General features: G+C 36.4%; 1 protein-coding gene across 1 annotated transcript in view; it reads right to left on the reverse strand.

Moving 5' to 3' along the window:
• Positions 1-13738, reverse strand: part of LOC137388774 (pre-rRNA 2'-O-ribose RNA methyltransferase FTSJ3-like) — a 33671-nt gene that overhangs the window by 16473 nt on the left and 3460 nt on the right. Inside the window, exons 4-6 of the mRNA XM_068075224.1 lie at positions 9068-9383; positions 7648-7756; positions 39-139 (exon numbers count right to left, since the gene is read on the reverse strand). Of these exons, the coding sequence (XP_067931325.1) occupies positions 39-139; positions 7648-7756; positions 9068-9383 (526 nt within the window). The remainder of the gene's footprint in view (positions 1-38; positions 140-7647; positions 7757-9067; positions 9384-13738) is intronic.

Here is a 13738-nt window from a genome sequence, read left to right on the forward strand (position 1 = left end):
ATAGATAAGCCACTGTCTGGTCAAGCAAACATACTAACTTTATATCAGGCTTGCCAAGTATCTTTATATCTTTACAGCATTCAATAATTTCTGAGGTGGTTGCTGGGTGCTTCAAGTATTCCTCTTTGTCAAGCACCAGCTGAAAGAGTGCATACAGCCATGTGGGTCAATTTCAGCAAGAGTAAAGATGATGAACAGTCATTTCCCAAGTTATACATAAAAGTAATATAAATTATACCATAAATGTCACCCTACTACATTTTCTGTTTAAATCTTACACAAATAAAGATGTCGCCAACTCTGTAAAATATATAAGCTTGGTTTAAAAGTTATCCATTAAAGGTTAGCTGACGTACTTTTGAAATTACATCTACTTCTATATATATTTTTTCAAAGAATGTCCGTTTAGATCCATTCCAGCTATAGTTATTAAAATCTTGGAATAAAGAATCCACATCGAAGATGATTTGATCTCAGGCACTACCATTCACCAGTCCGACACCCTACCCAATAGGCCACACAGAATGAGTTGACAGCTAGCCTATACTGCCCTATGTTGACATAACCCTATATCTCTTCAATTTTTCAAAATTGATTTTTTATTCTCAAACTCATTTTCCTTGCTCAATGTAAACTGGAAAAAAATTTCTCAAAAATTTCCACGGGAAAGCCATTTTTTTACACTTCATAAACCCTATATCTCCCACTAATAAAATATAAACTGCGGACATAACCCTATATCCGTTAATACAGGGTTTTGTCTGCATAATACGCTATTCAATTGATGTCCAACCTGCAGACAAAGACAATCAACAACATTATGCCATCAATTGTTTGCAATTCCTGTCGCTATAAGTTTGCCTTGTTGTTAATGACTAGACTGTGAGGCTTCATGGATATGATTTGCAGAATGGTAATGTATTCTGAGTCCATGGAATCCTATCACATTGTCTGAAGTTGTGTAATATAAGTTTTGCTGGCAGACTAATTTTACCAGTGAGTGCTAGTCAACCAACAGCAAGAGTTCACAGATATATTCAACTTTACAACTCACAGATATATTCAACTTTACAACTAAGTACTACTTTTAATTTATATTTCCTCATATCCAAATGGATGGAGAAGCCGGACCACTTGATATCGGAGCTCCAGCAGCAGCAGGTATGCCTATTTCATAATTGCGATCCATCCACTACGAGTAAATTTTGTGCGATAAACTTGTTCCCATATTAATATGATATAGCATATTTATCTTGTCATATTTTAGTATATTTCGGTGACATTAATTAACTTATGGTTTATGTTTTAGGAAACCAAAATGATATTGGCACCAAAGCGTAGGAGGACAGATGAGGCAAAGAGGCAGCATGATATTGAGAAGCATCCCTTGCGGGAGCCATGTACCTGGAAGGACAAATGCATAGACAAGATTCCACAGAGAAGTCGAATCAACATCTGGATAGCATATTGGAAGCTGAACTATTATGAACGTAAAAACTTTATATATCAGTCTGTGGATAAATGTAGCGCTAAAGCATCAGCAGAATCTACTCGAAAGCGCAACATATTCAACAAGTACAAGCTAACCAATGCTAGTGAACAAAAAGTCAACATCTGCAAGGTGTTCTTCCTCGCCACATTAGGATATAGCAGAGGAAGCAGCATTGTCCACGACACCTTAAGCTCCACTCCAGACCACTCCCTCACCGCTGCACAAGATCGGCGTGGAAAGCATAGACCCGCACATGCTTCTGATCACCAGCTGATTGACAATCACATTGATTCATACAACCCTGGCATCTCTCACTACTGCAGGGCACACGCTCCCAAACGCCTGTATCTCCCACATGAGCTCACTGTAGACGAAATGTGGAGTGACTATATCTTAAAATATCCTGCGAATAGTGTACATTATACCACCTATCTGAGGCATGTGCACAGCAAAAACATCAGCTTTGCCACACGGGCATGGAGGAATGCGAAATCTGTGATGAGATAAAGCTCATGGAACATGACAAGGTCGATGGCACCTGCTTGGAGACGTGTAGGCCCTGCAACAAACGTGCTGCCCATAAAGTAGCGTATACTCAAGCCCGACAGGCATATGAAGCGGACGGGATATCCGTGGCAGATGGATCAATTGTTAAGAGTGTGGACCTGCAAAAGGTAATCATGTTACCACGCATTTCTGGACTGAAAACTGTATGTTTTACTCGTCGCCTAGTTGCATTCCACGAAACATTTGCCCCTGTTGGAGCATACAAAACTAGCCTCAGGCCAACAGAGAGTGTTGTATGGCACGAAGGCATAGCTGGTCGCAAGTGTCAAGACATAGCTTCTGCGTTTGTCATAGCACTACGAAAAGATCGTGACTATCAACACATCACATACTACATGGACAACTGCGCAGGTCAGAATAAAAACTGGACTCTGTTTACCGTGCTCACCAATTTCATAAACTCTGATGAAACTGAATCTAGCAGCATCACACTGAAATACCTTGAAGCTGGACACACATTTATGAGCGCCGACTCGGTTCATGCTGAGGTGGAGGGCAGAATGAAGAAGGCTGTAAATGTTTACGACTTTGATGACTTCACAAAGTGTGTGGCAGCAGCCTCAGTTAAGGTTACAGTGCCAGAGGTTACTCAGTTTGTTAACTACAAGAGCCACCAATCGCAACCTAAGCTGCAAGCAGCTGGCTGTCCAATGCTCATTGAAGTTAGTGTGATAAAGTTTGTAAGAGGAAGCAGAAACTTCTACAAACTTAATCATGAAAATGACACTCCATAGCTGGAGTTCGACTTTCTAAAGTCACGGTATAAACTTTCGGCTGACCAAGGACTGTCGCAGTCAGCACATCGGGGAGTAAGCGAGCAGAAGAAGCAGGGACTGGTCAAGAACCTGGTTGAGAAACATATGCCACCGAGCCGTCACTGATTTTGGAAAAATTTGGTAGTCAGCAATGTTGTAGACTTGGTCACTGACTTTGAGTAGACCCATATAACTATATGTTTAGCAAATGATCCTTCAATTATTATATGCGTTACCGAGTTTTTATAATCTGATAATTTTATAAAATAATTTTATATTTTATAAAATTATAATTTTATAATGTGGCATAATAATTATGTTTGGCTGATCTCCATATGTGTTACGCGATGTTTCTCTCTTCTAAACCATATATCAATAATTCGATACATATTTGTTCAAACATACATGCTAATATGTGGATTATTGCAGGTGATAAAATGCAGACAAAGCCCTATATCTCAAGGTAAAGGGTTTTGTCTGCATAATTTTAGTCAACAAATGACAATATTAGCTCACTAAACCAATTATCCCATTGTTTACCCCATTGTTTAACTCGAACCAAAATTTCACTTGATAATTATATTTGAGATAACCATACAAACATTGTGAAAGAAATTTTTTTTATTATATTCATATGGTAAGGCTAGACAACAAGCACTCTTAAATCATCTCTGTTGAACAATTTCACATTCCGGAGATATAGGGTTATGTCAGCACAGGGCAGTATATAAGTCACTATATTGTTGCACATACCCAACGGCTTGCGTTAAGTGATTGTCATTAGTTAAGCCTGGTTTCCATATGGCAGCGCAATGATCGTGCGAGGCCCAGAGATTGTGCGCAATGCATTTCTTGGGCCGCGATGCAGTGTTTCTATATCGCGCGTAGGCGCCGTGCTTGCATTGGACCGGGTGGATAATTTTCTTACTTTTTCGTAGGAGACAGATTTCTTCGGAAAAAACAGCCCTCCGTTGCGAAATTGCAGTCGTATGAAAACCAGGCTTACTCTTTCGTACGGGAGACCGATTTCTTTGGAAAACAGCTCTCTGTTTGAATTGTGGGAAAGGTTAAAAAGATCTAGCGATGTATTGTGGGATACATCGTCGCGCGCACCCATCGCAAGGATCCATTCTGTTGGATCATTGCAATCAGCGTACGCAGGTCACGCGATCGTCGCGCGTTGACGTTTCCATATCACAGCTGGCCTATGCATGACGTCGTGCGCCTTAATGCGCGCCTTGCGCTGTCATATGGAAACCAGGCTTTAGCTTACCAAAATTTTCCATTGGCAATCTTCCAGGCTAATAGCAAGTGATAGGCACCTCTTATTAGTTATTGTTTTATAAGCTGATTTTTATTACCCGGGCAACGCCGAGTAGCACAGCTAGTATAACAATATAATCATGATCTTTCATCTTGAAGAAATTATTAAGATGTTAGACAAACAAACAACCAGTTTCGGAGACAAAAAATCTCACAATGCCAGCTCCAAGCTGTGACACAAAGAGTCCATCTTTTGGCAAAACAGACATATGAATGACAATGCCGACAATTATCCAATGCATGGAAACGCTTCTGGTGGCTACCACTCTAATACATTTTTCCAATCTAGTCGCCTTGCTGTGTATTTTGGTTACACAACACGGTAGATAATTATAATGAAAATACCGAAAAGGCCTGTGTCATAATTATAAGTGCCGCATTAATGTTCGAGGAGTGCTAAAGGAAATATGTCAATCGGCTTGTGTGTCACATCCGGTGGCATGAGCCAGCAAAATAGTTTTCCTTTATACAAATGGGAGATTAAAAAATAGTCCATACAAATTTGCTATTCTCGAAAGTCATCTATGTAAAACCCAATAACACAAGCTCAGCTGCCACCATAGAGTTATCTCCCACTAGAGTGATAACTGTGCCGTCAACAACACGAGCGTTTCCGGTGCCAACAAGGAGCGTTTAGGCCACGCCCCTTTTTTGTGCCAGTCAGTCGTAGTGATTGACAAAACGATAACATCAGCCATGAGAACGATCATGAATTTCCACAGTTAAGATAGTAATTATTGCTCATATTAAAGAAATGGTGATTATAGTTTATTACTCTAATATATGCTTATTATTTAAAGCAATTCAATACCTACATGCCTTGCGAAGGCACTGAATAGATAGTGTTAAGTAAGTGAGTTAATGCAATCAGTTACTCCAATGATATACAGCCCTCCTACATGGGGGGCTGTATATCATTGGTTACTCATAGATAAGATAGATAGTCATATTGGGGTTGTATTACATTGGTGTGATGGGAAGCTAATCGACTGCCATCAACTGAAAGTATTGACATTGTATGGTGATAGAGTGATTCATTGACACCACAGTTCACAAACAGCCCTTGCATGTAATATTAGATTTCAATACATATCAATCAAATACATAGACTAGCTTGAAGCAAAGATGTCCACTAGTTAGTGGACATCTTTGCTTGATGTAAGCAAGCAAAAAGTTGGAAAGTTAGAATGGCCAATGTTGTTATATATTAGATAAAAATAAATTATACTTAATTATACTAAATTATAATTATTTTAAAATAAAATAGACTTTTTTATTACTTTATTTATTAAATAATTTTTTATTGTAATCATAGCTAAACAGATTATATTTAGCCATTACTTGCTAATTATTTCACATTTACATTTGAACACATTTGCAGTTTCATTTTTCTTCCTAATTCATTTCAACGAAAAACTTCTTTCATGATATGAAAATTAAAAGTTGTAGTTGTTTGAAAAAGCTTGAAAACATTTACAGTTGTTTTTATTATCTCTCTTCTCTTCATTTATTTCAATTATACAAAACACTTCTCATAATATGTAGTTTGAAAGTTAAAGTGGCAAATGTTGTTAAATAAAAATAAATTATACTTAATTATACTAAATTATAATCATATAAAATAAAATAGACGTTTTATTACCTTATTTATTAAATAATTTTTCATTGTAATCATAGCTAAACAAATTATATTTAGCCATTACTTGCTAAATATTTTATATTTAAACACATTTACAATTTTTTTTCTTTTCGTAATTTATTTCAACAAAACACTTCTTTCATGATATGAAATTTAAAAGTTGCAGTTGTTTGAAAAAGCTTGAAAACCTTTACAGTTGTCTTCTTTTTCCTCTTAATTCATTTGAACTGCTTAAAAATATTTTCTCATGATATGAAGTTTAAAAGTTAGAATGGTAAATGTTATATAAAAATAAATTTTCTGTCCAAAGACTTTTTTATTACTCGGGCAACTCGGGTAGGACAGCTCATAGTTGATGGCAGTCGATTAGCTTCCCATCCCACTAATGTAATACAACCCCAGTATGACTATCTATCTTATCTATGAGTAACTGATTGCATTAACTCACTTAACACTATCTATTCAGTGCCTTTGCAAGTCATGTAGGTATCAGGGATTACTTGTATGTCACAATTTCCATTTCCATAACTCATTTCCATATTACTTCCATTTCCAAAAAATTTCCATTATTTATTTCCATATTAATTCCATTTTCATAACATTTCCCTACTTCATTTCCATATTATTTCCATTTCCATAACATTTCCATTTCCATAATTCATTTCCGTTTCCATAACATTTCCCTACTTCATTTCTATATTATTTCCATTTCCATAACATTTCCATAATTCATTTCCATATTATTACCGTTTCCATAACATTTCCCTACTTCATTTCTATATTATTTCCATTTCCATAAAATTTCCATAATTCATTTCCATTTCCATAATTCATTTCCCTTTTATTTCCATTTCCATAAAATTTCCCCTACTTCATCTCCATATTATTTCCATTTCCATAACACTTCCATAATTCATTTACATAGTATTTCCATAATTCATTTCCATAGTATTTCCATAATTCATTTCCATATTATTTCCATTTCCATAGCATTTCCACAATTCATTTTTATATTATTTCCATTTCCATATTTCTAAAACAAAATTCCATATCTACTTCCCTAAAATTTTGGGAATATTTATGTTTATGGATATGGAAAAGTAAACATTTCCATAATATGTTTAGCGATCCCTGGTAGGTATTGAATTGCTTTAAATAATAAGCATATATTACAGTAATAAACTATAATCATCATTTCTTTAATATGAGCATTAATTACTATCTTAACTGGAAGTTCATGATCCTTGTTTAACCCTTCTCATGGCTGATGTTATTGATCTAGTCAATCACTACGACTGACTAGCACAAAAAGGGGCGTGGCCTAAACGCTCCTTGTTGGCACCGGAAACGCTCGTGTAGTTATCACTCTAGGGGGAGATAACTCTATGGCTGCCACGAATAAGGAATTTAAACATATGATTTCTAGATTATCTAGTTCAGAAAATGAGTAGTTTTTATATACTCATAGTCACAGCTGTTTCTGTTTTGCATAGACTGCGGATCTATCTGTCTAGTTTCACGACTTGAAAATGCTAATAAAACCTGGTCGAAATTACTCAAACATTTCTGCCCAATCTGTAATTTTAATTGCAATAATATTTGGCACCAGCAGTTAAACTTTTAAGTAAGTATCTGAGTCCCTCTATGAGAACAAATCCAAAATCAAAAGAGAGTAAGCAATGGGTCTGTGATTAGTACTCTTCATGACATACTCAAGCAAACACAAGTACATAGGAATACATGGCTTTGTACTAAACTGTTTCAGCATAATATTCTTTAATAACTGCAAAGCTGACACTTGTGCATTGATGTAATAAAGATAATCACAAAATAGTCTCGCATAAAGCACACCGACACCTGTCAGAGAATACCTGACTAGAGAGGGCAAGTCTGTCAAGGTACTTGACATCGTTGATAAAGTCTGTGACTGTGAGTTTAGTATGTTGGGTATAGTCACCTTCCTGATAGCCCTCTGCCTTCCTGTAATAGTAAAATATGTATATAACCTAAAAAGTTAAAAACCTAACGATGTGGGTTGTAGGACAACAGGCTAAATCAGGTGAGGAGCCACTGAGTGTGCAACTAATCAAGCCCATGTGAGAGTGCATTCACCTCATAGGAGAATCAGTATTGGCATGTGTTCTTCAACTTATATGGTAATTCTTTAGACACTCAGTGCCATTTCCCATTAGCAGTCATGATTGTAAGAATGGATTTATGGTTGAGAGAAATAATAAAACCGCTACATTACCATCTTTTGATAGAAAACAAACTAAGGGATATTGACTAGCAATACTTAACAGCTCTATGCCATTCACACAATGATACAGTATGTTTCCATTGCGCGGATGATACTGATTTGGAGTTGTGCGCACATTGAGTTACAGTGCAATGTTTCAATGAATAGATTAACATGTAACAGATTAACGCTGGCGCTTTGCTAAAAATGTATGAAACTCTACGCCAGAGGTCATAGCAGCGCACTCCTGTCTCGCTTAGCGGCGCGCTTTTAAAATATGAACAACTAAAATATGGAGTGTTTAAAATGAAATAGATTGCGTGGTATTTTCTTGAGCATCATTCGCAACGCGAGTAATTTCCATCTTTTGCAAGCATGAAACATCCAATAAAAATTTGAGAGAGATAAAACTCGATTGACTTGCGGGCTTTCGATGTTTCCATCTTGCAGATGACGAAAGACAAAAAATTACTGATTAACCACGTGATGGAAACATAGTGATAGTAGGCTGCACCACTTACACCCTCATCAGCAAACAGTCACAACACTGAACATTGCGTACAACAATGGTTACTCTGTATAAACAAGAAAGAGCAGAGTATGAGTGGATTATAATTATATTATAACTAGATGAATGCCTGGCATGGCAAAGTTATTAAAATAATTACCCGACGAATTTGAGTAACTTAAGCTAGTAACTGAGTTAGCCCAACCTTTACTATAATAAGAGCGGTGAAGCCAGTTTGTGATCGTTATGCATCATGATCTTTCACGCAATCAATCATGCTCTTTAAGCGTGTTAGTAGTAACCAATAGTATTTTCCCATTTTCGTATTTTAACCGATGTATGGATATGAACACAATTATTCCATTGTATAGCGATGTAGCCGCTTGGCCTAGCCCCCCTAGAGGATAGTACGCCTGTCTGCAGACCTGGAGGTTCCGACTTCAAATCCAGTATGAAGCGGATTTTTCGTTCCTATAACTTTATCGTTATAACTGGACACATGACAGACAGACAAACAAACACTGAGATTTATATAAATTCTTACTTTTTCTTTTTTGATGCAGGCTGAAGAAGATTGATCCTGTTCTCAGGCTCTTCCTGTACGTCCTTGAATACTGACTTTGGATCCAGAAACTTGGGATCAAGCTTGTCGGGAGCTACAAAACCCTGACAGACAACGAATATTTCAGCAGACTCATTCCTAGAGGCCTGTGGCTTTGTGGCATGGACCTTATGGAAGAGCTGTCTGAAGACCCAGAGCAAGGCATGGTAGTCTTGTGACCGGAATACCTTCGTCACAAACCACCCCCCTTTTCGTAGGAACTCTGATGCAAGCTTGAGGGCGTGCAGAGTTAGTCCAGCTGAAGAATAAAGAAAACAAACTTTGCTACAACAAATACAACGGGGAGATATACAAATTGGAAAATACACCTGGACTGTGAAATAATTGCTAAATATTAAAAAACTATGCAAATAATAATAATTGTCCCAACAAAATAGCTGGGGGATATAACATTATAACAACATTGTAGCTCTAGGCTTAGGCAAGCCTTCCACGTAGACAGAGACAGTGAAAACTTAAAAAACCGACACTGAAATATACTCGAACATATAATTTTTCTAGATATATTAGGAACAAATATTTTGCCCTAGACCCTAGGTATGTTCCAACGTATGACTTATGAAATTTTTTGAAATATTGCGGTTTTGTTAGTGCAAGTAAAGAAGCAAATAAAAATATAACATAAAATTATATGCAATAAACAAATGTGTAAAGTTACATGGTTGATTTAAACTTCTCCAAGCGAAATTAGAGTAAGCGATGCCAGGATATCTAGCACCATTCTCCTTCTCAACCTACACGTTTGTTCTTATTTCAAATGTAATAATAACCACCTCTTTTTTCTAATCATCGCTATTTATAATGATTATTACTAAAGTTCATCAAATAGTTTCATGTAATGAGTTTGTTTTCTTCCAATCCCTAATTAACTACAACAGTTACCCTAGGACACTTATGTATTCGCGTCATCTAACTTTCGCATTTTGGCGGTGTCATCCTCTCGCGAAAATTTCATGAGTGAAACTAAACTATCATAACGAACGAGCAAAAACGCGAAGTTAAATACAGTCAAACATGGATAACTCGGCCACGGATATTTCGAACACATTGTTAACTCGAACGGATTCTTTGGTCCGTTCCTACGCAATGATAAATTGCTTTAGATAACTCGAACTTAACACGGTTAACTCAAACAGTTTTTTGCCGAAGGAACAAACTTAAAACAAACTTTGGTTTGTTTTAATCCGAAGAAATTTACATCAATCACGGAGCTACGACTACTCTGCCTTCCTAGCGATTAAAGTGCTCCCTATAGGTATATAGTGTACATATATTTCCCCCGTGCCGTATAATGGAACCGATTTGGAGACCGTATAAAACCTGATTAATGGGGTCGCTAACACGCCAGCTAAGTTACGGCCAAACTAAAAACGTTAAAAATTATTAGCGATAAAAATTTAATAAAGATCGACACAACATGCAAAATGCATATTGTAAGAGTGATTATATGTGGATATACAGTCAAACATGGATAACTCGAACTTCACAGGACCGAGCGAAAGTGTTCGAATTATCAGAGCGTTCAAGTTATCAGAGCACTGTCACAAGTCCATGTATTTACTTATTTATTAGTAGATACATGTACATATACAAACTATAATATAAATCAAAAGCACAAATGGCTTGTTTCAAATTAAATGCTTCTAATGTAAAGTTTAAAACGTTTTTATCAAAAAGTATAGAGATTTTTCTATCACTTGAGATTGGTTTGTTGTTTGAGGTGATGTTATTGCCAGGACATTTTTTAGATTGACATTGGCAAAACTTGATCGTTGTTGAAATGCTCAAAAGAAATCTTTTTCTTTTGAGCGTTTTACCCACGATCAATTTTGCCGACTTTTCTTGAAGTTTATGCAAAGATTACCTCACTTTACCTGGGATTCGTTAAGAGCAACACTCCGAAGCAGTTCAATTAGAAGTTTTACGGTACATTGTATATCCCTCATGCTTTTTTTAATGGATACTTATTGAATGTACACACGTATTCTGTGTTTAGGTCAAACGATGAATAGTTTTTTTTAGCTAAGACAACATATACGTTTAATTACAACAATTTTTAAGACGTTTTAAACATTCAACATTCCGACGTTGATTCAACACGGAATCAACGTCAGAAAACTATTCATCGTTTGACCTAAACACAGAATACATGTACGTTCAATAAGTATCCATTCAAAAAGCGTGAGAGATAAAGTGATATACAATGTACCATAAAACCTCGTAAAACTTCTAATTGAACTGCCTCGGAGTGTTGCTCTTAACGAATACCACTTTCCTCGCTTCCGAAGGGCGATCGCTAAGCGGATGTTTGGTATAAATCAAATTTTACCAAACCTTTAGAAAAGTCGTTGACAAAAATATTTTGCCGATGGTGGTAATAACGACGCTTATTAATTACGAAAAGTTGAGGTTTGCCTCTATGGCTTGGAATAAAGTGATTTTCTAATGCGATAACAACCGTTTCGGTAGCCGTTGGGCAAAAAACAGTTCGAGTTAACAGTGTTGAGTTCGAGTTATCTATAGCAATTTATCATTACGTGGAAACGGACCAAAGAAACCGTTCAAATTAACCATGTGTTCGAGCTATCCGTGGGCGAGTTATCCATGTTTGACTGTATAAGGATAACACACCTTTTTACAGACTACACTCGATAGGTTTTTTAAATGAAACAACTACTCAGATGTGAAGCATGCGTTTTTGGATTGGTCGTAAATGTTTACTCGTGTGAAGTTTTAAAAATTACCCGAAAATTAGGATATTTTTCTGTCAGCTAAGATTTGTTTGTAGTTTTAGGTGATGTGACTGCCAAGATGTTTTAAGATTAAAATTGGCAAAATTGATTCCTGTTAAAACGCTCAGAAGAAAAAGATGGATTTTTTCTGAGTGTTTCGACGACGATCAAGTTTTGCCAATTTTAATCTTAAAACCTCATGGCAGTACATCACCTAAAACAACAAACAAAACTCAAGTAATAGAAAAACATCTTTACTTCCTGATAAATACTTTTGAAACTTTACATGAGGGGCCCTATAACTTGTAACAAGCAATCTATGATTTTGCTTTATACATAGTTCGTATATGTACGTGTATCTTCTGTTAAATGCATGCACTTGTGACAGTGCTCTAATAACTTGAACGCTCTGATAACTCAAACACTTTCGCTCGGTCCCGTGAAGTTTGAGTTATCCATGTTCGACTGTAGCTTTGTTCATTGATATCGACAATAAAATTGTCATATTAGAAATGCAGGCAATTTTCGTCTGTGGTTGGGCTCCATGGGAAATTTCTGGTAAACTCATTATAGCTAATACACCGACTGAGCAGCATGACAAAGCAAATTAAGATGATATCAGTTTAGTCACCGAATTTGTAACTGATGAGGATGAAAGTCCGGTAGGTGAAGCCATAAAATTGAAGAATAATTATTGTAGTGATGAATTTTATTACCAACCAAAAACAATATCGACCTTCATCAGGTCTAACCACATCATCTCTTTCACTGCCAACCATGTACAAATTCGCTATCGGCCTAGTGCCAGCCATTTTACCGAAATTGCCGATATTGCTTCATGATATGTATACAGTATTTTTTCAAGTTCAATCTCTATCTAGAACATTTTTGTTAGATATTTTATTTTGCCAACATTTTAACCAATATTGCTATGCAAAAATTCAATGTATCTCTACTTGTGCGCGATGATAAAGCTATGTGAAGCTACGATCGATCCGAAGCTAAAACGATCCTCCACAATGTTCCTTACTCTTACAAAACTATTACTCTCACCACTGTCAGAGACAGTGCTGCTACTTTAATTATCTGTATAATCACGAATATCTAAATCTTAATTGGCTATAATGTCATCAACAACTAATTACCTGTTTTATGACTCGCGCGCGGTAGTTAATGAACTCACAGAAAAATGTTCGTTTTTAGATTAGAAATTCTCAAACAAAAGTTTAAAATTGCTTCGTTGTTTTCAGGCTGATTTTATAGAGAAATCTTCGGACAACACAGTCAATTTCATAAAACTCTTAAAGACCGTGGGTTATGTGGTCAACAAATTATAAAATCAGGTTACCGCGCAATTGCTGAGAAAGTCCAAACATGCGTTTATGGCAGTGGCCCCTAGAAAACGCATAAATGCATTTATGGCAGCGAAAGGGTTATACAGTTTTGGTTGTGAAGTTGGTTGTTACCTATCTATTTTCTTATTGAGATTCGAGTGTAAAAGTCACGGCGGGAGGGACCCAGACGTCATAGATAGTCCAAGAAACAAATGGCAGGAAGTGATCAAATTGAATTATTGATCTCACCCACACATTTCAACCTGCGGTTTACAAATACGAACTAGTCCCAAATTGAACTTTTTTCTTATTAGCGAACTGGACCTGAGGAATGTAATCTGTTTTTTCGCTGCATTTATTTTCACATCACTATATTTTCGCACTCATCAGAGCCGCGAAATAAAGTTGCAGCGAAATTTTACTCTGTGTGCTACTCACGAAACTAAATACTAGCGAAATAAAAGTGTCCTAGGGTAGTAAGGATATATCACAGGTTTATTGGCCTATTGAATGAAGTAAACAAATCA

This window comes from Watersipora subatra, chromosome 2, assembly GCF_963576615.1.
Source record: "Watersipora subatra chromosome 2, tzWatSuba1.1, whole genome shotgun sequence".
Taxonomy (NCBI): Eukaryota; Metazoa; Bryozoa; class Gymnolaemata; order Cheilostomatida; family Watersiporidae; genus Watersipora; species Watersipora subatra.